Source organism: Camelus bactrianus, chromosome 12 (genome assembly GCF_048773025.1).
Source record: "Camelus bactrianus isolate YW-2024 breed Bactrian camel chromosome 12, ASM4877302v1, whole genome shotgun sequence".
Lineage (NCBI taxonomy): Eukaryota > Metazoa > Chordata > Mammalia > Artiodactyla > Camelidae > Camelus > Camelus bactrianus.
In genome coordinates, this window is record NC_133550.1 from 17,038,876 (window position 1) to 17,063,273 (window position 24,398).

General features: G+C 42.3%; 1 protein-coding gene and 1 pseudogene across 1 annotated transcript; both read right to left on the reverse strand.

Moving 5' to 3' along the window:
* Positions 1-356: 356 nt before the first annotated feature.
* TUBA1C (tubulin alpha 1c) lies at positions 357-7,107 on the reverse strand. Its single transcript, XM_010964244.3, has 4 exons — positions 6,968-7,107; positions 3,950-4,172; positions 3,665-3,813; positions 357-1,447 (listed from the first exon to the last, which is right to left on the reverse strand). Exons 1-4 carry the CDS (start codon positions 6,968-6,970, stop codon positions 473-475), a joined length of 1,350 nt encoding a protein of 449 aa, XP_010962546.2. The 5' UTR covers positions 6,971-7,107; the 3' UTR covers positions 357-472.
* Positions 7,108-23,790: 16,683 nt separating this feature from the next.
* LOC123619532 (U6 spliceosomal RNA) lies at positions 23,791-23,903 on the reverse strand (annotated as a pseudogene).
* Between the last annotated feature and the right edge of the window lie 495 nt (positions 23,904-24,398).

Consider the following 24,398-nt stretch of genomic DNA (forward strand, 5'->3'; position numbering starts at 1 on the left):
CATAGCACACCAAGACCACCACCTGGGAGCTTAAAAAAAAAAAAAAGCAGTATCCAAAGCTCCACCTCAGACTGACAGACTCGGACCTGCATTTTAACATCTACAGGAGATTCATATCCACACTGAAGTTTTAAAAGCACTGGCCCAATTTATCTGAGCTGGTTGCCTCACTTCTGAAATGATTCTACCACCATTCATCAATTCAAGTCTAAGTGAAACAGACAGACCACTTAGCACAGTACACAGCCCCCAGAAGCCACCTGAAAGGTTGATCAAATAATCAGGTGGAAACTGCCAGTCTTCTCCATCCCAAACTGGCCTTGAATAAGTGGGTCAAGTAATTACTGTGATACTGCTTGACATTGAAAATAGAAACATGGCTTTTATTGACAAGGTAGGGCCACAATGGGTAGCTCCACAAAACACAAATAAGACAGTCCCAAGATAAGAGTGCAAAATTGCAGCAGACAGGTTAATACTCTTCACCCTCATCCTCTCCCTCAGCACTATCCGCTCCAACCTCCTCATAATCCTTCTCAAGGGCAGCCATGTCCTCACGGGCCTCAGAAAACTCTCCTTCCTCCATGCCCTCACCCACATACCAGTGAACAAAGGCACGCTTGGCATACATCAGGTCAAACTTGTGGTCCAGGCGAGCCCAGGCCTCAGCAATGGCTGTGGTGTTGCTCAGCATGCACACAGCTCGCTGTACTTTGGCCAGGTCTCCACCAGGTACCACCGTGGGAGGCTGGTAATTAATGCCAACTTTGAAGCCAGTGGGGCACCAGTCCACAAACTGGATGCTGCGCTTGGTCTTGATGGTGGCAATGGCAGCATTGACATCTTTGGGGACCACGTCACCACGGTACAACAGGCAGCAAGCCATGTATTTACCATGGCGAGGGTCACATTTCACCATCTGGTTGGCTGGCTCAAAGCAAGCGTTGGTGATCTCTGCTACAGTAAGCTGTTCATGGTAGGCTTTCTCAGCAGAGATGACAGGGGCATATGTGGCCAGAGGGAAGTGGATGCGAGGATAGGGCACCAGGTTGGTCTGGAATTCTGTCAGATCGACATTCAGGGCTCCATCAAACCTCAGGGAAGCAGTGATGGAGGACACAATCTGGCTAATAAGGCGGTTAAGATTAGTGTAGGTTGGGCGCTCAATATCGAGGTTTCTACGACAGATGTCATAGATGGCCTCGTTGTCTACCATGAAGGCACAGTCAGAGTGCTCCAGGGTGGTGTGGGTGGTGAGGATGGAGTTGTAGGGCTCAACTACAGCTGTGGAAACCTGGGGGGCTGGGTAAATGGAGAACTCCAGCTTAGACTTCTTGCCATAATCGACAGAGAGACGTTCCATCAGCAGGGAGGTAAACCCAGAACCAGTTCCCCCGCCGAAGCTGTGGAAAACCAAGAAGCCCTGAAGACCTGTGCACTGGTCAGCCTGAAAAAGAAAAGAGTTTTAATTTTAGCCTTGGTGAAAGCTTCAGTGACTTCTTTGAATCCATAATTACATTGATCGAGATCTTAAAAAAATCTTCTGGACAATATTTGCTAAGAAAGCAGTTGTAAAGAGCTTCTAAGTGCTAAATGATTCAGAGAAACTTTTTGCAATCAACTCTTGGGGCTGGAGGGAGGGGGTCCATCGAAAGGCTATTTAAAAATGAACTATGCTCAGGGGAAGGGTATAGCTCAGTGGTAGAGCACGTGCTTAGCATGCACAAGGTCCTGGGTTCAATCCCCAGTGCCTCCATTAAAAAATAGTAATAAATAAATAAGCCTAATTACCTCCCCACAAAAGAAAATAAGAAAAAAAAGAACTAGTTTTCATTTCCCAGGCAGAGGAATCACAAGGTCTTCAGTGGATGCAAGGCCCAAGTTTTGGTGACTGGAGAGCAACCTCTGGTGGCCTTGCTGTGACCACAGAACAAAGGCAACTGCTTATCAGTTGGAGAGCTACCAAGGGCAGGCCTGGGACCACCAGGCCTATACAGTGAATCTATTACAAACACGTTGGCAGCTGCTTTCTGAGCTGGGTTACAACAGAACAGCCAAATTCCAATGCCCTGGTGCTAGAGTAAGGCTGGATCTAGATCTGGCTCTACCAGTTCCTTGCTGTGTGACTTTGACCAAATTCATTTCTCAGTCTCAGTTTTCTCATTTACTCAATGTGGAGAATCATCATCTACCTCAGGTTGTTGAGAATTAAATGAGTATCCAGAACAGTGCTTGGCACAGTTAGCACTGGTTACCAGAAAGCCTATTCATTCTGGGAAAGGTGATTTACGGTCACAATTCATGAGGCCTCAAGTTACTGGGGCTATCCACTACAAACTGAGCTATTTTGGCAACAAACTGCTGTCCTACCTTTCAAAGTATCCTGTTGGCAACCTTCGCTTCTCAAGGTGCTCAGAGATTTGTGGACATTCTCTATTGAGCCCTACTTCACTTCTCCTGTGGGTCCATACTCTGAACAAGATCAGTGTAAGGGGCAGACCCTAGTCTACCAATTTCATTCATTAAGCTTCATGTGGACACAGGAATAATACCAAGGACAAATGCAATTGTTTTTCAGTAGTTAATGAACTTCACTCCAGAACCCTCATTGGCCTTTGCTAGGTTTATTTGTCCCTAAAGGCAGGTCTTGATTTCCAAGTCAGTGCCTGTAGCTGACGCTTGATTTACAAATATAGGAACCATTAGCCCAGTTTTGTTGGGAAGACTATGATAAACATCTGAAAAAGTATGAAGCCATGAATGATGTAAGGCCAGTCTTTTTAGAATAGACCAATTGTTGCTGGGCTTAGCATAATGTGATTTTCCTGACAAGCCATTCTACCCAGGCCTTCATTCTCGATTTTTGGTTAATTACTTACAAGCTGCCCACATGCCTAAAGAGCAGAGTCATCTGATTGCCAGACTGTTAATTAAAATGATCCAAACAGAACACTTAACCTTACCAATGTGAATACAGTTGCTTAAGACTTTTCTGCCACAGGGCCAGTCCACACTGCCCTGAGTTCTAGAATAAAAGTAAGGATACTGCTCTTTTGTCATTATATCTTAATATCTTCAAAGTTCCAATATTTGATTCTGTAAAAAGGGAGATCCTTTGACTCCACATTCATTGTTGTTGGAAGTTTCCAAAGTCAGCTACTTCTAGTCAGTGTTACATTGGCTTTTTTACTATGAACTTTCTGAAATAACATAAGGCATCAGTCCAGATTTTTATGAGTTTGATCAGTCAGTTAGATGTCAGAGTCAGCCACCTACTCGTCAGTGTGACTAAGATGACTAAAAAGGGATGCCTCAGCTTGAAGCAGGGAAGCTGACTGATTAATATGAATAAGGATATTTAATCATCTTACATGTCAGCAAAACTGTTAAGGCTTCCTGGTACTCACCTTGACTTCAGGTAAACTGCCCTCACCAAATGAGCTATTGCCCAAATCTGCCTTGTAAGACATAGAAGTAGGCAAAAGAGCACTTACCCTTGCCCCAAATAGTTGTCCCATAACCTGGCACTGTCTGGTTTATAAATCCAATTATTCAGAGAGCAGTCTAAAGCTCAGTTTAGTGTGCAAAGAATGATTCTTGTAGTTTGGTCTTAAAACTATAAGAGAAAATTCTTATCCCACTTTAAACAAAGTACTGTGTTTACCAGTTTCCGAATTCGGTCCAAGACGAGGTCAATGATCTCCTTGCCAATGGTGTAGTGACCGCGGGCATAGTTATTGGCAGCATCTTCTTTGCCTGTGATGAGCTGCTCAGGGTGGAAGAGCTGGCGGTAGGTGCCAGTGCGAACTTCATCTGGAAATGACAAAGCAGCCACTCATCACTAACAACCTGCACAAGTCTGCTCAACCCCAGGGCATCAGTGGAGCCCCCCAGGACACCTCTTGCGCCAGACCCTGGGATCTCACTTGGGTTACTGAGGTCAACTCACCAATGACTGTAGGTTCCAGGTCTACGAACACTGCCCTGGGCACATGCTTGCCAGCGCCTGTCTCACTGAAGAAGGTGTTGAAGGAGTCGTCTCCTCCCCCAATGGTCTTGTCACTTGGCATCTGGCCATCAGGCTGGATGCCATGTTCCAGGCAGTAGAGCTCCCAGCAGGCATTGCCGATCTGGACACCAGCCTGGCCAACGTGGATGGAGATGCACTCACGCTGGTGGGAAAAAGAAAGGAAATGTCAGAATATGACACATCAGATGGGACACTTAAGAATGATTCACAAATAAATGACTATTAACCTTCAGAACAGATCACCACCTTCCTGGAGACCACTCCTACCCAGGGATTATTTCACAAGAAAATCTAATGCAGAGAAAATGCTTTGGAAAAAATCAAAGGTATGTTAATGAACTACTAGGCAAGACCAGAGACTAGATCCCCACTTTGTAGCCACATTAGATATTCAAGGTCAGGTTCCTACCTTGAGAATGACATAAACTGCTCTATAGCAATAGATTTTCCCTAACTCCTGGGAAATGTGCCTGCTGATTCCTCAAAGGTATGCAAAATTCCTCCTTCTAGCTCTGATTCATTCTGTGTGATTGTGTAACTAGAGCTCATTCCCTCTTTAATCCCATTCTTTGAAGATAGGAGCTTCTACCTCTCCCTTTAAAACCAGCTCAAACCAGCAAATTACAGCCATATGACTCACGAAGAAAACACCAGATAAGCAGCAGTTAGCTGTATTTTAAAAACTGTGGTCAGAAGCAGCCTTTTAACCCTGTGGAAGAATTTAATCTTAAGGGAAAAACATTTTCCTTCACTATCAACACATCTTGGGGGAATAGCTGGGATGGAGACACATGGTAATAAAACCTAGAAGTGTCACCAAGACTTTACTAATAGTTTAAGACATTAGCTGTTTCCTAGTAAAATGCACATTTACCTCTGGAAATGTGGGGGGGAAAAGTCTATGATTTCAAAAATTTAACAATATTAGGAAAATATTTTCCTTTACTTGCTGAACAAGGTCATTTGTAAGTCACTAAACTCTTTCCTGCTTAGTAAAATGAGGCAGTGAACATAGAATCTATATCCATAGACTTAGAAGAAAAACAAAAAAGGAGTTTTATTGTATTTCATCATAAATCAGATTAGCTACTTTGGAGACTAGCAGAGGACTTTCAAACATTGACACCAAATACCTTCCATTACATTTTCCTCAAATAAGAGGGTTTCAAGTTTTTAAAAGCTGCTAATAGGAAACCAGTTAAAGAAAATTCAGTACCAACTAAGGTCTCAAAGGGCCTGGTTTCATAACCCAAGATAAAACCCCCAATCACTCACTACCTTTGACTTACAGTCCCCTCCTTCTCACCTACATTCCCCATAAAACAGCTATGGTCTGCTGACCTCATCAGCAAGCTATTACCTGCATCTACTTGTCCAGCTCTAGGGCTGTGGGAGAAAGGGGAATTTTTTGTTCTAATGAACCCATGACTATTTACCACTGCTTCATGTTTAACTGGACTTTGGACATTCCACAGCCCTAGAGAGCAGGGGAGAAACAGAGACCTGTCTACGACAGCCCCAGGGCCCAAGAAGATAACGTATCTGAGAAGATCCTCTCATTCTAATGAAGCACTTCTTGTACTGAAGCTTTTGGAGTTCAAAAACTTTCATTATGCAACAGTATAAACTGCACTCTCATTTAGACTGTGGCCACTGCTTGCCTTCCACTCTCCCCTGGCCACCCCGGAGATGAACTGAGACCAGAGTGATGCAGTCACTTAGTTTAGCCTTAACTGGATAAGCAGCCCTTGTCTCAGGTTAAAAACTATCCATCTAACCAGTGTTTGCCTGAATAGGTCTGCTGCTACTGCTGCTCTCCTGCCCTTTAAACAGTCCCATTTCTTTCTGAATCACACTTTTACCAGTATCTTTTTGGTTTTGCTTGATGAAAAGCACTCAAGCAAGTTGTTACAGTTAGACATATTTTTGTTAACTGTGGCAGTCCCTGAAGAGGATAGCTATTCACTGTATTCCTTTAAAAAAAAAGATTTTGAAACATTTGAAACACAAATACATTTTAAAAGCATGGCCTAGTTTAGGTAGACCTCCAACAGACGTTCCCCAAAATACTGGTTTCCAATACCTCTGGAAGATACATAGAAAATACTCAAGTTGTGTATAATTTCATGTTTCTTTAAAACTAAGAAAGAATACATTGTCAGTACTAGTTTATTCTATGATTTTATAAGAAAATATACTTTTATGCACTTGTTATTCTAAAACCTGGCTGAAGTAGGAAGCTTCAGCTATAAAACCACACTAAATTAACCCTAGAAATGCAGGATTAAACAACGTGACAGTAATTCTCTTCAAAGGAGGAGCCTGCCTACATCCTTCAGCTGGATAGGTGCAACTGGAAGCGCTCTCCAGAGCCCGGCCACAGGTGAGGCTTGGTGCGAACGGAAGCTCTCCCTAGAGCCCAGCCACAGGTGAGAATGGAGCAATTGGAAGCTCTCTCCAGAGTCTGGCCACAGATGACTCAGCAGCGAGTCACAGGGCTCTGGAGAAGGGGGCGCCAGGAAATACTTGCACCTTCCGTGCGGGAGCACACAGGATGCTAGGAGTACGATGCGTAAAAAAATGGGAAAGTGAACTCATGTGGGGAAATGGGAGGAAGTTTTAGTTTTCACAAGTCCTTAGGGTCCAGTGTGAAGGCTCCCTGTGCTTCCCTGGGTGGCAGCGGGCCATGGGGTGATGGGTACCCTCTCTCTAAGATAAGGTGGGCTTCCCAATTCCACCGAGGGGCAGTGCTCGGGCCGCGTCTTCGAGGCGGAAGAGCAGTCTGCCAGTTGAACTCGGCTCTCCCAATCTAGCCACCAGAAGCTAATTTGCCTGGAGGCGTCTGGGACATGACCCCACGTGCACTGGGGTCCCGACCCCCTTCGGACTCCTTACACTCCCCGCTCCCCACGCCACTGCCTGGGGACCTTTACTCACCATGACTGAGATTTGTAGAGGTCCGCGGGGTTGGAGGAGGCGAAGGGGTGGTCACAAGGATCTCCCACTGACAGACTACCAAGGAGTCCGGGGGAGAAGTAATGAGAGGCCCAGCAGCCCCCAGGGATCTTATATACCCCTTCCTGGCCACGTGTCAGGTGGGCGGGCACCGGACCCCGCCCCGGCCTCTGCGGCCCCGCCTCCGAGCCCCGCAAGCTCTGGCTGGGCGCCCGGTCGGACCCCGCCTACGGAGAGAGGAGGGGCTCGCGGCGCTGATTGGTGGGTTCAAAAGTTCAAACCAAACTCTTAGGAAGAAGCCAGAAGAACCAGGAAGGGGAGGAGACACCCTGGGGCCTGTGAATGGGCCAGTCGGGTGGGGAAGAGGATGGATGCAGCGACTCGCAAGGGAAGGAAGGCGAAGCGTCTGGAAGTCCTCAGTGGGTGCGGGGGTTGGGGGGCGTCAGGTGGGCAAGACCTAAGCGAGGAAAGGCGCCAGGTAAAGGGAGCCACGGCCCGAGCCCGAGGAGCGTAGCCCCTCCTGCTGCCCGCCCCGCCCCCTGGCCCCGGACCCGGGACCCTCGAGGGGCAGTCCTTGTGGCCTCCAGCCAGTCGGCGCCGCGCAGCTCCCTACCCAGCCTGGCCTGTGCGGCCTGGCCGCTCCTCTAGCATCAGAGGGACTTCCAAGTGAAAAGGTCTAGTTCGCCATTCCAGGTCTTAATTACCGCGAATCGGCCTGAAGCCCTTATTCTTACTTGTTGCTTTACTTAACTCGTTTTTTCACCTCCTTTTAAACGAACATTTTGGTTCCTAACAACAGTCTCCTTCCAGTTGGTGCAAAAGTAGTTTTTTCCAGTTCCTTATAATAACAGTTTCATTTTTTTATTGCTTACTATGCGGAGTTGTTTCTTTTTCAGGCTGTATTAATCACATTTCTTCCATTCGATAAGTCCTGTAAGTTATGCCCACTTTACAGATGAGGAAAATAGGGCTGAGGAACTAAACTAGTTGAAGGTCACATAGCTGGAGTGGTGGAGCTGCCCTTAAGCCTTGGCTACCTCCTACTGCCTCATCCCAAATATACCACTCTAGTTATGGAACCCAAGTTCCTGTGCCCGAGGCACCCTGAGGCCAAACAAACTGGAACATGGGAGTTCCAGTCAGAGAAAGAGAAAAGGTCAAGAACCAGCAGCTTGTTCTCAAAAGACCCCAACTATCCCATTGATTTCAGTCAAGGGTGTTTAAAGAGTTTTAGGCAAAAGTGTCATAGGATGCTTGATCAGCTCCTGTACTTCCTTCTGATTGGTTAGTAGTGTGGGTGATGGTTCCAGAATCTCAGCCTTCTGGTTCCATCCAACCAGTTTGGGGTCTATGTTCTTGCGGTCAGCATGTAGCTCCATCCTCCACCTGTTAGGGGTCTTAGTTTCTGTATAACAACTCAAAGGTATGCATCACATTGTTATCTATATTTTTTCTGGAGGAACTAGGTGTCCTGTGACTCTATTGTCCTAATCTTTAATTTGTCCAGCCTGCCCTTTGGAACTCAGGGAAGGCCTAGGAGACTAAAGCCCTTTTTTCTTTTTTCTACAAATAACAAACGGGACACAGAGAAGCTTTTGTACCTGGAAGGGCCCTGCAGAGTCCTGCTCAGATTCACTCTAACCATCTCTGCAACAGTTTATTCCTCAGAAGCATCATTTCATTTTTTTTTCCTCTGCAGCTTCATCGTGTTATCCTAGTTCTTAAATTCCTTAGCCATCTCTGAGTGATAGAGTTTGTGGAAATACTCAGAGAACAAAACTGACTGAATAAAAGAATATAAGTTACAGGGCTTTTTCCTGAAGTAGGAAAAGGCAAAATGAGTTTTAGATATCGAATAGGCAGAACTCAAGATTCACTCCAATTCATACACACAAAGTGGATGCTATGAAAATATGTGCAGAGATTTCTTTTCAAATTACAGTACATTGTTCCTTCATTCATCAAATGCTTATTGAGCACCTACTGTGTGGCAGGATATTCTGAAATTTGGAATAACTAGCATCTTAGTCTGTTACTATTTTAGTCTTAGTAGCACTTCCCAATTTTTTAATTCATTCCACAAATATATATTTAGCACAGTTTCTAGGTGCTCAGAAATAAGTATGTGAACAAAACTGACAGATCTCTGCCTCATGGAGTGAATGTTCTAGAGGGAGATAAGGAAGAAAGACAAACAATGAACACAGTAAGTAAACTACATAATTTGTTAGAAAGTGAAGAGTGCTATAGCAAAATAGCAAAGTAAAGTGGAATGTTGGAGCCACTGATGCCCTTCAAGTCCAACAACCCCCATTTCTGGGCTCTCAGATGTCTGCCTGTGATCCCACCACAGATAAAGTACATTCTTTACTGGACATGTTTCCCCTAACAAACTAATAGCCCTAGGTAATGTTCAGGCTGGCTTGTTTTAGCTCACCTTATCAGAGTAAAACCCCACCACCCTTCATAGACCCTAAACCTCTTACCTCACCTACAGCCAATCAGAGACTGTGCACAAGTCAATCGGGGACCTTGTGAAACACCCCAATAACTGGCCCTTGGTGCTCACACAGGCACTCCTTGCCTGTGTAGCCCGCTGTTGTCTATGGCAGCATAACTATTAAACTTTTCCCTTGTTCTTGGCCCTGGCGCTCACACAGACACCTCTCGTCTGTGTGGTCCACTGCTGTCTATGACAGTGTATCCTAATAAACTCCTTTTCAATTTTTATACTTAATCTCCGGTAAATTCTTTTACCAACCTGTGTGTCACTGGCTCACCCACCACCCCACTGTGCACACAACATGGAATGAGAGTGCTGGGAGGGGAGAATGTAGGGGGAAAATTGTAATATAAACAAGAGGGTCAAGGTTAGCCTTAATGATAAAGCGAGATTTGAACAAAGACTTGAAGGTCCTAAGGGGCTAGCCAAAGTGGCTGCCAGGGAGCAACTGGAGCAAAAGCCCCCAGGCAAGAGTGAGTCTTTAGTGTTCCTGGAAAAACAGGGAGGCCAGCTTGACTGGAGAAGATGTATAGTAGGAGGTGAGGGTTGGAGAAAATGGGAGCCAGGTCTTGTAGATTCTTGTAAGCCAATGCAAAGTCCTGTGGCTTTTACCCTGACATGGGGAGCCATCGTAGGGTTCAAAACAGCAATGATGGGGGAAGGATATAGCTCAGTAGTAGAGCGAGTGCTTAGCAAGCACAAGATACTGGGTTCAATCTCCTGAACCTCCAGCAAATAAATAAACCTAATTACCTCCCTCCTCAAAAACAAAAGCAAAAACAAACAAACAAACAAAACGCAGCATCGACATGACCTGACTACCTTTTTTCAAAGATTCCTCTGGTGTTGTATTGAGAATAGATTATAGGAGGGAACAGATAGAAGCAGGATGATAACTCACTGCAATAATCCTTTTGAGAGATGGTGGAGACCAGGGTGGTCACAAAGGAAGTAGCAAAAAGTAGTTAGAGGTGGCTACGTTCTGAAGGTAGGGCCAAAATGATTCCCTAAAGGCTCACATATGGGGGAAAGAGAAGCCAAGGATTACACCAGGATTTTTAGCCCAAATGAGTAAGAGATGGATTTGCCATCAACAGAAGCAAAAGGTTGAGAAGGGAGCAGACTTGGAGGGGGATGATATCAGGGGTTTGTCTTTGGTCACATTAAGTCCAGATGTTGATGTCCCTATGGAGGTGGAGATGCCCAGGACACAGCCAGATATAAGAGTCTGCATCTCAAGTGAGAGATCTGGGGAGAGATATACATCTAAATGCCCTCCTAAAGTCATGGCATTGGGTGAGATCACTAAGGGAATGAATATAGAAATAGGAGAGAAGACAAAGGATTGAGCTCTGGAAGAGGAGGCAGAACCCGCAAAAGACACTGCAAAGGAAGAGCCAGTGAGTTAGGAGGAAATCTGAGTGTGAGGTCCTGGAAGCTAAGGAAGGAGTGACCAGCGGTGTCAAATTCTTCCAATAGGCCAAGCAAGAAGAGAACTCAAAAATGACCACTGGATTTAGCCACATAGAAGTCACTGGTAACATTTATGGGAATAGTTCAATGTGGTGATTTAAAAATAATAAGCATTTTCTTTTTAGAGTATGTTTTCATATGATTCATTAACAAAATACCTTTATTTTTCTTCCTCTCACTCCCTACTTCCTCATATTCAAGTGGATTGCCCCTGAGGAACCACACTATGTTCAAGGGCTTTGTCTTGATTACCTTGGTTTGGATTCTGGCTTTTTGTTTTGTTTTGTTTTCTGGCTGTGGGTCCTTGAGCAAATTTGTTTCTCTGTCTAAATCTCTCCCCTTGTAAAATGGGGATAATATATAACTCATAGGTGGATACACTGTTGTAAGGACTAAATGAGATACATAATGTATAGTACATACACATTGTATAAGCACCGAGTGGTACTAAGGTCTTGGTGGCAGTAGACAAAATTAGGGATGAAGATGCATCCCATTGCATTTCAAAATCATTTTAAGCATTGAGATCCATATTTAAGTTTGCTGCCCGCTGCTGGATTTTTTTGAGGGGGAAATTTTTTTTTCCTGGGTGGACAGTTAAAAATAAACCTGTATGCAAATAGGTCTTTATGGGTCTAAAAACTACTAAGTGAGGAGAGGCTTACTTTCTAGTTGAAATTTTTCAGAATTCGCCACAAACATGTTGAGTTGAGTCTCCTCTACTCCTCTCATTCCTGCCCTGGGAAGTGAACCTACAACCTCTTGCCTGCTAGCCCTGTTCGCCCTGCTCTCTACCCCTGACCTATAGTCTCACTCTAGCTACCTGAGTTCCCCCACACTCACCTTTATCTCCTGTACTGAGGGACTGTGCTGACTCCCTGGTTCCTCACGCTGGGTTGTAGCCTAGAAACTGTAGCAAAAGAACCATTCTTCCATGCCAGGGCTCTGCCACTTTTGGCCATGTAACTTTGGACAGGCATGTCTCCTTCTTGGACCCCAGGTTTTGAGTGTACAATATGCAGGGACTGGACAAGATCATCTCTAAGGGGTCTTCCAGCCCTAATATTCTGTAATACCGTGACTTCAGACTTCTGCCGTACATGTGAGCTGTACAAAAATGAGCAAAGTTTGAACACATGCTTCATTCAGTCAGGGTCTTCTAAGAATCACCAGTGCATTAGTTAAATACCTACACATGGGGCTTTTGTTGGAGTCTTACAATGCTTTAGGGAAAGAAGTGTTGCATATCCATTCTGGCTCAGGTGAGCTTGGGCTTTAAATCACTGCATGTAGCATATCCACAACATTAGTAAAGAGAAAATTATTCAGTTACAGCCAAACCTTAAGTTTTTTTCAGACTAACACCTGTTTTCTATGCTAGGATATCAGTAATACTGAGGAATTTATTTGTGTCCAGTTACAAGTTACATGTTACAAGTAACCACAGCATAGGGATATGTTGTGCTCATATAGCTGTTTAGAACAAAGTATTTTCTCTTCCAATAGTGCCTTGGAGGAGTTTTCAAAAATAAGTTTTTAACAAGGGTATTTATTTGGAACTGTGGGAAATAAGGTCATGATACTTGAAATAATTTACCCTTAACCATAAGAGGCAAGACCCAGAACAAATGCCTAAAATGACAGTTGCCTCTTTTACTTTTTGGCCCTAGATTAGCCTGGTACTGGTTCTAGTATACAGAGGAAGTATGTACTAGAAAAGCCACTTGTTGAATTTGTTGTCTTAAGGCAAGGCTACTACTAATATAACAAGAAAAAAAGAGAATTTGTCTTATTTTCAAGACCTCCAAAGGACAGGTAGGACTCCTTACAGTTATGTTCAACTATCTTCTTTATGATAAACATTTTTTAAATCTACGTATTTTGAGGCAGTTTGTCTTTCTTCTTTTTACCCCTTGTCAATACAGAAGAGCAATATTATCTTCTAGGTGATATGTTATTTTCTTTTACGGGAAAAATAATCCTTAGATCCTTTCACTTTTACTTATTGCTCTTTTTTCTGCAGATATTTACAACTTTTATAACTTTCTCACACATTCCTTCAAAGTTCTCCTGATTAGAGCAAGTGTTCTGAACTTCTCATTCATCAGGACACTTTATGTGAAATGCTCTCCATTCTGGGAGATTACCAGACAAGATTGGCTTTCATCTCTGAAATTTCACATTTTATTTATTTCCACTGAGACGTCACTTGGCTTGTTCTAATCTGCTTTATAGTTCCTAAAAATATAATCCTTCGGGATTGCTTCCCTACAGTGACCAAATAAAGCAACCGAGTAGGTTGTTTCCCCTGGATTCCCACTCTATATTCTATAGCCAAGCCTTCTTACCCTAAGCTCTTTTTAATCTTTCCTGTAATTAATATCCATTTCCTTGATTCCCCTCCCATTTAGGATAGACAGGTAAAATTCTCTTGCAGAAAATTTAAAAGAACTACTTATATTCTTCAGTTATCTACATTATTATTCCAGTAAGTTGACCATATCCTGGAGTCTGGAAATCTTTTCTATTTATAGCAATGTTTATTTAATAATTTTATTTATTGATGTACCTAAAAAGCACCCAGGCAGCCCAAAGTGGAAGGCCCCTGAGGGCTTTCTTTCCTTGTGACTATAGTTTCTTGCCAGCAGCTGAGATGGTGGGGGGCTTACTTAGAGACTGTGAATCTCAGGATAATCTTTCCCCTTTCACTTTTTTAGGTATCTCTCTACCTCTCCCCTCCCCCTGCTCCCAGGATACAGAGCCAACCATTTTCAAGTACACTATATATTAGTTTTTTCCTGCCTAATTAGTACAACAATGCCTCAGTATGAAGGGAATATCACTGCACAAATTATGCACACAGTTAGGAAATTTAGAGGTGAAACAGTCTCGTGTTACTCAGATAGTTCAATTTGGCTGAAAGCATTTGGCCTTTTCCAATGCCTGTCTGCTTCTTCCATTTGTCAGTGGGTTTCTCCCTAATCTGAACCCCTTGTGATTCTTTTGCACTAATCTCCCTACTCACTGGTGTGTTAGAGCCTGCTACAGCCAATTGTTAGCTTTTCAGGAATTTTGTGAGCCAGTTGGATATCACATTGATAGCTTGAAATCAGCAATGGAGGATGTATTTATACCAGGGAAATTGGTGAATCCTACAAATTAGGCTCTCACCTCCACTCTCAGCTGGTTGTTAAACATTTACCAGCACACCACTGCCCCTGCTTCCACCCTAGCCCAAGTCAGGCCATTTTTCTTAGTTCTTTAGTTCTGGCATAAAAAGGCTTTTTTTTGAGTCTCAGAGCTTGATTCATTCCCTGGCTTCTGGATGAATCTTCTCTTCACGGCTAACCAAAGGCCAAAAGCCCAGTCTGGCTTCTCTTCCCAATTCAGGTTTTCAGGGCTATGAAAGAGTTATCTCCTAGCCCCTCCAATCCTTTTCCAGCCCTTTTGTTTCGTGGATTATAAAAGCCCCCAACTCCTTTACTACTCCCCCCTGCCCCATACCCCAGCATCCTGCCTCTAGTACCAGTGTCACCACTCTGGGCTTTCTTCCCCAGACTGAAGAGTTTACATGCTTTAACTTTTTTTGCCCTTCATAATAACCCTGTGGAGGTAGTAACTATTGTTACCTCCATTCTACAGAAGAGGAAACTGAGGCTCGTGGGGCTAAGTAACTTTTCTAAAGGCACAGGCTGGCCCATGCTGCCCTCAGTCCAGCCTTACTCTCTGGGACCCTCACCCCTTTCCTCAGGAGGTTGGTTTTAAGATCCTCAGTTCCCAATCACTATCTTCTCTCCAAAAACTTTAATATGAAGCCACTTTTATATCTACAACTTCAATTACATGTTTATTTCCCCAAATCATCCAAACCTGGAATGATCCCCTTCAGTTACAAGACACAGTGAAGGAAACAGGCTGGTACAGAGTCCTCACAGGTGTGGCCGGACGCCTAGGACTCTGTTCTTACAGCACTTCAATATTTGGATCCTCTAGTCTTTGTTCTTTTTTCCTTACCCTCCAGCATATTTTGTTCCAAAACAGTCAGAAATATAAACCATTTAGAAACCCTGGAAGGTCTTTCCTTGTTTCTGATCGATCAAGAGTTCCTTATTCTAAATTACATACTTCTTTGTTTTGTTAAGCTGTGGTCCCTGCTGACCTTGTAAACGGGTTGTGTGGAACAGCCTGTTACCACACAAATCAGCTTGCTTACCCTGTTTTCTTAGCAGCTCCGTTTATTTGTACTGAACCCAAGGGACAGGGCCTGGTTCACATACTGTGGAAAAAAGAAAAAGAGAAGGAGGGAGTTCTTTATGTTCAAAACAAAGAAACAAATTTTACATTCAGGCTGCTCTTCCCCTTTATTGTGCCTTAAATGACTGACAGTAAACCAAAGTTGTTTCAAAGAGAAAAAAACAAAAAACAAAAAACTGGAGTGTATGTCACCTAACAAGCTATGAAACCTGTGTTGATGTGGGACCACAGATTGTGCTCCTGTACAAACTGGAACTGGAGACTGTGAGCCCCTTGGCGCCTAGCCACCAGGGGTGTTTGAGAATTTGACCTGGGAGGGCTAGTTCCCTCTATGATGGAGTTAGAACACAACAAATCTGCCTCATTCCTCTGCACCCCAATTTGGAATATGTAGACCTAAGATTTTGGCTAGTTTTCAAGCAATCCTAATAGGAGGGTCAAACTTTGAGAGGTGTTTACAGTGTAGAAATCTGTAGAAACTGGTGTCTAATTGGATGGGAGAGTGAGGTCCACAAAAGGCTCTGAATTTTCTGCCTCTAGAGCCAGGGCTGGTAATTATGATGGGAAATATCAGAGGAGTTGGGGGGGGCATTACTTCTGTTTATTTTTTTGATGTGAGGCTGAAGTGAGATTGCTTTTGGCCTTCCAGTAGAGAGTTTTAGACATCATCAGAACACACAAGGAGCAGGGTCTTCTTAGTAAGGGGATTGGATCTGGATCTGGAGCTCAAGAAGAATTTAAAGCATCATTGTTGTGGTGCTTAGCATGGCAAACATGAGCAAAATTTCTACGTGATCAATCCTGTAACCTCTGTAAATTATATAAATTAACATATATAGGTAGCTCATCTTGGTTTCCACATTTACAGAGAGACACAGGAAGTTAAGCGAATCTCTTCTCTGCCTCAAAGACTTGAACTTCTCACATTTTCTCCATCCCACACTGTGTGACTCTTTTATTCATCTTTTGCTCATTTCCCAAGGAATAACAGCTACTTCCAGTTGCTTCTATATCCTTCAAGCTCCTGATCTACATTTACCTGTTCACTCCTAGCAGATAACCTAGATTCCTAATTTAGTGATAGGATTAAGGGATTTAACCTGAGCTCCAACAGCTTTCATCCTATCCTCAACAGTGTCTCTGTCTTGTTTCTGATGTACTTTTTTTTTTTGGTGTGTGTGTGGGGGTAATTAGATTTATTTATTTAATCTTTTTTTTTTTTAAGTGGAGGTACTGGGGATTGAACCCAGGACCTCATACATGCTAGGCATGCACTCTACCACTGAGCTATATCCTCCCCCGCTGTTTCTTGTTTCTCAATTATCCTCTTTTATCTCATTAGGGTCCCCTCCAATTTTATTCATACTAATCCTATCCACTTTTGCCCTAGTTTTTATTTCTGCTCACAGACTCTGAGAACTTGCTTCATTAATTAACCCCTTTTCTTGATCCTTGACTCTCTTTATTCCTGCTCACAGTCTCTGAGAATTTGCTTTATTAATTAACCTTCTCTCTTGACCCTTAATTCTTTTTGTCTACACAAATTATGACTAAACCACCATAGTGTCATTTCTTGCTTCAGTTACTATCCTATATTTCTTCTCTTTTGTTCACACTTGTGGCTTTTCTTCCCATCTTCCCATTTACTTCTTTTTTTCCTCTGCTAGACCCTGTCAGAAATTTTGTTTTAAAATTTATTATATATATATATATATACACACATATATATACATATACACACGCACACATACATATTGAAGTATAGTCAGCTTACAACCACTTACTTCTTAGCTCTAATAAGTATTCCCACCCCATGGTGGTGCCTCATCATTTCAATTATTCAAGTTTAAGCATCCCGCTATCCAACCATTACCTCTACCCTTCCAGCAAGAGAAAACCAATCCCAACAACCCTTCTGCTTAACGAGACTGACAAGCCGTTGATTCTACCACCTTTTTACTGTCCTTTACCCCCTTATGTCCTTACCTCTCTCCTTGCATAGTCCATCACCATAATTATGCTCTTGCTTACACCTGCAACTCCCTAGTTCTATTTTCTTTGTTGTGCTCGCTTAGCAAGACCTCAAACGTGATTAAATCTAACCCTCCCTACCCCATGCCTGCAGGCACGGCTGTGGCACGCTGACAGACCCATTTAAAATTCATGACCACTAACCTCCAGTGGGCCTTCTGTTGCTCAGCATTAATACTGTATTCCCCTTAATCTCTTCACTTTCCCAGTCTCCTAAACGTTTTTAATATTTTCTTCACAACTCTTAAACCCCCTAAATTTTCTCTGCATTCTCTCAGTTCATTAGTTTTTATCCTTATTCACTGAGAAAATAGAAGCAATTAGAAGAGACTGTCCATAAGCCCCCAATACTATGCTGACCTTATTAAAATATAATTTTCAAAAAGTTAAAATCATGACTCATATAAATATAGAATAAAAATTTGTTCAAGATTTATTAACTAACTGAGGAACCAATAAAATGATAAAGCTGATGCAAAGAACATTTGAGGAACAGGAATTGATATATTTAATCAGAAAAGGTGCTTTAAAAGTATTATAATAAAGAAGGAACCCTACTTCAAAAAGACACCTGCACCCCAATGTTCATAGCAGCACTATTTGCAATAGCCAAGACATGGAAACAGCCTAAATGTCCATCAACAGATGACTGGATAAAGAAGATGTGGTATATTTATACAATGGAATACTACTCAGCCACAAAAACCGACAACATAATGCCATTTGCAGCAACATGGATGTTCCTGGAAAATGTCATTCTAAGTGAAGTAAGCCAGAAAGAGAAAGAAAAACAGCATATGAGATTGCTCATATGTGGAATCTAAAAGAAAGGAAAGAAAACATAAATACAAAACAGAAACAGACTCATAGACATAGAATACAAACTTGTGGTTGCCAAGAGGGTGGGGGGTGGGAAGGGACAGACTGGGATTTCAAAATTTGTAGATACTGACAGGCATATGTAGAATAGATAAACAAGATTATACTGTATAGCACAGGGAAATATATACAAGATCTTGTGGTAGCTCACAGCAAAAAAAAAAAAAAGTGACAATGAATATATATATGTATGTTCATGTATAACTGAAAAATTGTGCCCTACACACAATTTGACACAACACTGAATGACTATAACTCAATAAAAAAAAGTATTATGATAAGATTGCTAGGTAGAAACAAAACTAGTTAATGCCCTACAAGGCAAAAAAAAAATCATAACCAATGAGGTTATCTTTTCGATAGGACAGAAATCATCTGTATTTCTCTCAGGCAAGAACTATTTGCATTGCTGTAAGTTTTCTATAAGAAACAGGGTGGTTAAATATCCTAATCAATAATACATAGAAAGTTACAGAGCTACCTCCCCTTAAAACATGAGGTAACCCCCAGAGGGCCTGCTGACAGAGCACAGCTCTTCACTAAAAATATACCCAGTACTTCTGTTAGCCTATTTCCAAATGCGGGATGACTTTTCTTAACAATCTACCTGTTTACGACTGTGCCCATGCATTCTTGCCTGTCTTCTGGCTACTAACGATAACTCTCTATGCTCTTATTCAAGGCCAGCCATTCCACCTGTATATCATATCCCATCCACTTTGCCTACTCAAGGATATTACACTAGTAATTCTCTTTTTTGTCTCCTGCATCAATTTCCCCTCTTTGTTCTATGTTTTCTTTTAGCAGTAAGACATGCTCTTCCATCTCCAAAACAACCTCTCTTGATTTCACTTCTACCTGTGGCTACTATTCCATTTCTCACTTTATCTTTATAGCAAAGAATTAATTATCTACAACCATTACCTCTAGTTTATCTCCCCCTAGTCCATGAACCCACTGGACTCAGACTTTAAGTCTCACCACTTGCCTTATACAATTTCATATTTTTTAAAGAAGATTCTTAAAGAAACAAGAAAATATGTATTTATGTAGTCTTTTATATCAATCCATTTCCAGTGCTCTTCATTTCCTCCTGTGGACTTACCATCTGATGTCCTTTCCTTTCAGCCCAAAGGACTCCCTTTGGCATTTCTTATAGGGCAGGTCTACTAGCAACAAACTCCCTCAAATTTGTTTATCTGGGAATGTCTTAATTTATCTTTCATTTTTGAAGGATACTTTTCTGGAATATAAAATTGTTGGTTGATTCTTTTTTTTTCATATCACACTTTGAATATTCCATTCCACTGCCTTCCAGCCTCCATTGTTTCACGTGAGAAACCTCCATTGTTTCAGATGAGAAATTAGTCGTTAATCACATTGATGCGCCATTATACATGATGGTAGTTTTTCTCTTGATGCTTTAAGGACTTTCTTTTTGTTGTTGGTTTTCAACAGTTTATATCTTGTGTTTAGGTGTGGATCTCTTTGTAATTATCCTAGTTAGGCTGGGTGAGCTACTTGAATATGTAAATTAATGATTTTAATCAAATTTGCTATGTTTTTGGACATCATTTTTTCAGATATTTTTTTCTGACATTTTTCTTCCCTCACCCATTACACGTACATTGGTATGCTGTTCCACAAGTTTCTGAGGCTCTGTTCACTTTTCTTCAATTTCCATTCTTTTCATTCTTCAGTAGATAATTTCTGTTTGTATCTCTTTAAGTTCACTGATTCTTTTTTTCTACTATCTTGAATCTGCTTTTCAGCCCCTCTAGTGAATTTTTCATTTCAATTATTGCTTATTTCTACTTCTAGAAATTACATTTTAAATTCTAAAAAAAATTTGTTGCCTTATTGAGTATCTTTATTTGTTGATTTATTACTGTCCTCCTTTATTTCGATTCTTTAAACATTATTTCTTTTAGTTCCTTCATATTTATAATAACTCCTTTGATGTCTTTGCCTGCTAAATCCAATTTCTGGGGACACTGAGATACATCTTACTGACTTCTGCTTTTCCTAAAAATGAGTCATACTTTCCTGTCTCTTTGCATATTTTATTGAAAACTGGATTTTTAAATACTATATTGTAGCAACTCGGGATTCTGATTTTCTCCCTCAAGGCTGTCTTTTGTGTTTGTGTGTTTAGAAACTTGCTTTGGTTAAATCTATGAAATCTGTGTCAAGTGTGTGGCTGCTGGTGTCCCTGCTCAGTTTATTTTGTTGTTGTTGTTTGTTTTTATTTTTAAGTCTGGCTTCCTAGGAGTCACTCTTGTATCTGAGTAGCCTAATGGTCACCCAATGTTGGGATAGAAATTGACTTCTGTCCTCTGATAATTGATTTGTGTGTGTGAGACAGGAGGGAAGGGGGCAAGGCACAGCCATTCAAGGAATGACAGCAGTTAACACAAAAATGGTGTAAGATTCAACCCCCAGTAGCCCTTGAGGCTCAAGATGGCAGGAGATTTGACTTCTAGTAGACCTTGGGCTTATTATATGCTCATTGTAATATTAACTAACAAGGTAAATGGCACTCACACGGGTGTCATGACAGCTCCAAGGCTAATCATAAAAGGTCAAAGAGTGGGCAATGGCCAAATTTCTGGGAATCCCAGCCCCTTCTTCAGGGTAGTTAGAATGGTCCTTCCACTTGTCAGCATGTGAAGCTACTGAGCCCATAAAAACTGGCAACACAGAGCCCCATGGCCGCCTTTCTCGCTCCCTCATCTTTGGAGATGGCTCACACTCTGTCTGTGGAGTGTGTATCTATTTTTACTTTAACCTGAGCACCACACATCACAGCCTTTCTCTTGCCTTCTGAAACAGCCTACACTCTATGCAGTATTTATCTCTCTAAATAAATCTACCTTTACTCAACTGTGGCTCGCTCTTGAATTCTTTACTGCGCAAAGCTAAGGACCCACACTTGGCAGGGCATGTCCTAGGGACTCAGCCGAGACCTGGGACACGACCCCTCCTCACACCCTACATTCATTTTTCCTGTATCATGTGGCCAGGGGAACATATTTAAAGTTCAGGCTGTTTCCAATTCTATTTGGGCTTTTACTTTTACTTTCCATTGAGCCTTTTCATAGCTCCTCCATGCATGAATTCTCAAGGTCAGCCAGGAGTATGTGGTTATCTTAGGCCCTCTGTTCTCAGCTGCAACTGCGCACACCCTCAGCTGGGAATACTCTCCTCCCAACCACAACCTCAGGTTAGCAGAATCATAAGTCCTCTTCTGCACCAAATCAAGTGAGCCCTCTTTGACTGTGGCAGCCAACCTGCTGGTCCTCACAGCATCCCCCAACCCTGGCAAAATCTCCATGCTGACTGGGCTCGGGGGAGGGCTGGAAAATGGGAGCATCCCAAGAAGGGATGCCACAGAGTCCCACAATTATTATTGAATTTCAGCAGTTGTTCAAGCACAAACACTTATCTGATTATTCTATGCCTTTGGCCGGTTTCCAGGTGCTAAAAATGATTGTTCTCATTGATTTTTTCCAGTTTTGTAGTTGCTTTTGGGGGGAGATCATTTACCCACCTCCTCTGCCACACCTGCAAGTCCCACCCACCTCAACAAAAATTTGATGAAAAATAAGTGACTAAGCCCTGTGTTATCTGTCTTCTACCTCTATCACACTACTGAAACTGTGCCATCAAAATATTATCAGCTGCCTCCCAGGCACTAAAACAGGCTTTGAGTAAAACAGACTTGGGTTGAATTCCAGCTCTGCTACTTAGTAATTGTGTACTTGGATACTTATCTTCTCCAAGTCTTGGTTTTTTTTCTTTTGTTAAATGGCCAAAACAATGCCTATGGTGTCATTGTGAGGAGGGTGGGGTCTGAGTAAGCATCTGGGTGGGACACTTCAGGGTTCTTTTCCAACACAGTGTTTGTCAGAAGGCCTGAGCTTCTGTTCAGACTGAGTCTGGAATGCCTCTTGACCTCTTTTTATCACCTTTACACTCAGTGGAGACAACTGGTGGGAATGCAAGGATAAGATCATGAAAATTCTTTGAAGGTGGATTGATTACACACAACTATAAAGTATTATTATGCCTTATTATGATGTTCTTTGGGAACTTGAAAAAATCCCTTTCTGGGAAATTCTGATCATAGCAGAATTATTTAAAAAAGGGAAGCTACTGAAAATTATTCCCCTAACTTACTTTTCCCCTGGATGTTTTAACCATTATGTTAATATTTTCTCAATGATCAGGAGCACAGGTAAATCCTTCTTAATTACAAATTCTCATGTTTTTATTTTATTTTTGACTTTTTTTTTAAACTCACATTTTCAAGTATTTCTTGTAAGAACTGAAGGGCATGGTCCCCCAAATCGGAAATAAAACATCAATTTGGTGATTAAAGATGGAGAAAAAGAAACATGACCAAACAGAATGCTTGGAATATGAAATAAAAATAGGGTGGCAACACCATCACTATTTAGGGCCTTACTGAAAATTCAGCTCTTTCTGCGGGAAATGCATGTTTAAAAACAGAATAAGAAACAATTGCTCTTCCATATTCTTTTAAATTTCTTCCTTTTTGTCCTCTCTTTAGTCAGCCAAGAACTATTTATCATTCACTATTGTTACTTGCTTTTTCATGTGTCAGCCAGGCTGCCAGCTCTCTGAAGGCAGGTGCTACCCCTCTGTAGCCACCCTGATGCCTGGCACTGTCCTTGCTATCACCTGCATTCAGCAGTTATGCTCTTTTTCACTCGCTTACTCAGAAAGCTTCAGTAACTCTCCACTGTCCCTAAAAGTGGTCCTCAGATTTTTTGGGTGTGTATGTGTGCCTATCAGGAAACTCATGTTTGCACACCCTCTCTCTAATAAACACACATGTAATTTATTTTTCAATTATTTATACACTATTCTAATTTTTTTGTATAAATTATAAACATCTACCAATATAGGAAGTTTAAGAGGATGACATTTAAAAAGTATAAACAGAATTTGTAATATTTTCTCTCTGTACCTCTTGCATACTTCACTCTGGAGACCACTGTTCTGCAGGATAAAATCCAAGTTTTTAAAAACCATAGTCCTCAAACTGGGACCCAGGTAACTTGAGAGCACAGAGCATAGACAGCAGTAAGGGGCTCAGTTTCCAGATTCTAAACAACCACTCCTGGATGTGATCTTCCATGGGAATGGCTGACACTGAGGTGATTACTCTTTTCCAGCCTCCCCTTCCCAACAGCTCTGACCCTTCACAACAGAAAGGCATTCCTTAGTCATCCTGAACTGTTGAGAATGCATCACACCTGAGGGAGAATCTCTTGGGAGCCAAGTAAGAAACTGACAGTGCAGCACCTTATTTCATCCCCTCAACAAATTCCAGCCAGCTTCTGTGCCTTGGGCAGTGGATATCCTAGGATCAGTAGTCACAAGGGAAGTGGTGGAAGTCCTTGAAGTAACATAGTGTTTTCAATTAAAAACGAAGCTAAGCTTTTCCCGAGAGAAAAGTAGTCTATTTAACTGCCTAGTTTAGCCATTGTAGACCAGTTCTGCCAAGTGATCTTTCCATAAGTGAAATGAGCTAGATCTGGGACTCCATGTTTTTGATGAGTCTATATGCAAAGCACTTATCCGATACATAATACACCAGACAGAAATGCCATCATCTGCAACTATTTCAACTTTTTTTAAAAACATGGAACACTTCATGAATTTGCATATCATCCTTGCACAGGGGCCATGCTAATTTTCCCTGTATCGTTCCAGTTTTAGCGCATGTGCTGTATACTCTCAAGGGAGCACTCTTTCAACTTTCGATGGCCACCGCCTTACACTAACATTCACAATGTTCACAACCAGCCCAGACACTTTTCCAGCTTATCCCCTGCCAGTCCCTCCCAGGCCTCGGCCAAGCCACACTCATACTCCTAGGCACTCCTTCAGATCTGCACCTGTGTGTATGCTCATGCCGGTTCCTCCATCAGAAACACCTTTTCCTCCCATATCTGTATGTGGAATTCCTACCTAACATCTTCTTGGTCTGAAGCACTAATTAGGCATTGAGGATGCAAAATGAACACAACAATAGCCTCGGCCCTGTTTTCACAGGATTTAAGAGTCTAGTATGCGAGACAGACAGAAAAGCAGTGACAATATGGTATCACAGAGCTATAATGGGAACCATGAGGTGGTGGGAACCAGCAGGAGCACCCTCCCTTCACCTGGGGAGGTCAAGGAAATCTTGGAGGAAGTGGCCAGAAAGCCAGGACCCACCAATGAGCAGGCATTAACTTGACA

Excerpts from the sequence above, each read along its gene's own strand:
- TUBA1C (XM_010964244.3), bottom strand. Across the intron at positions 3,814-3,949 it reads CCTGGAACCTACAGTCATTG|ATGAAGTTCGCACTGGCACC; the intron begins GTGAGTTGACCT and ends TGTCATTTCCAG. Across the intron at positions 1,448-3,664 it reads TGGACCGAATTCGGAAACTG|GCTGACCAGTGCACAGGTCT; the intron begins GTAAACACAGTA and ends TTTCTTTTTCAG.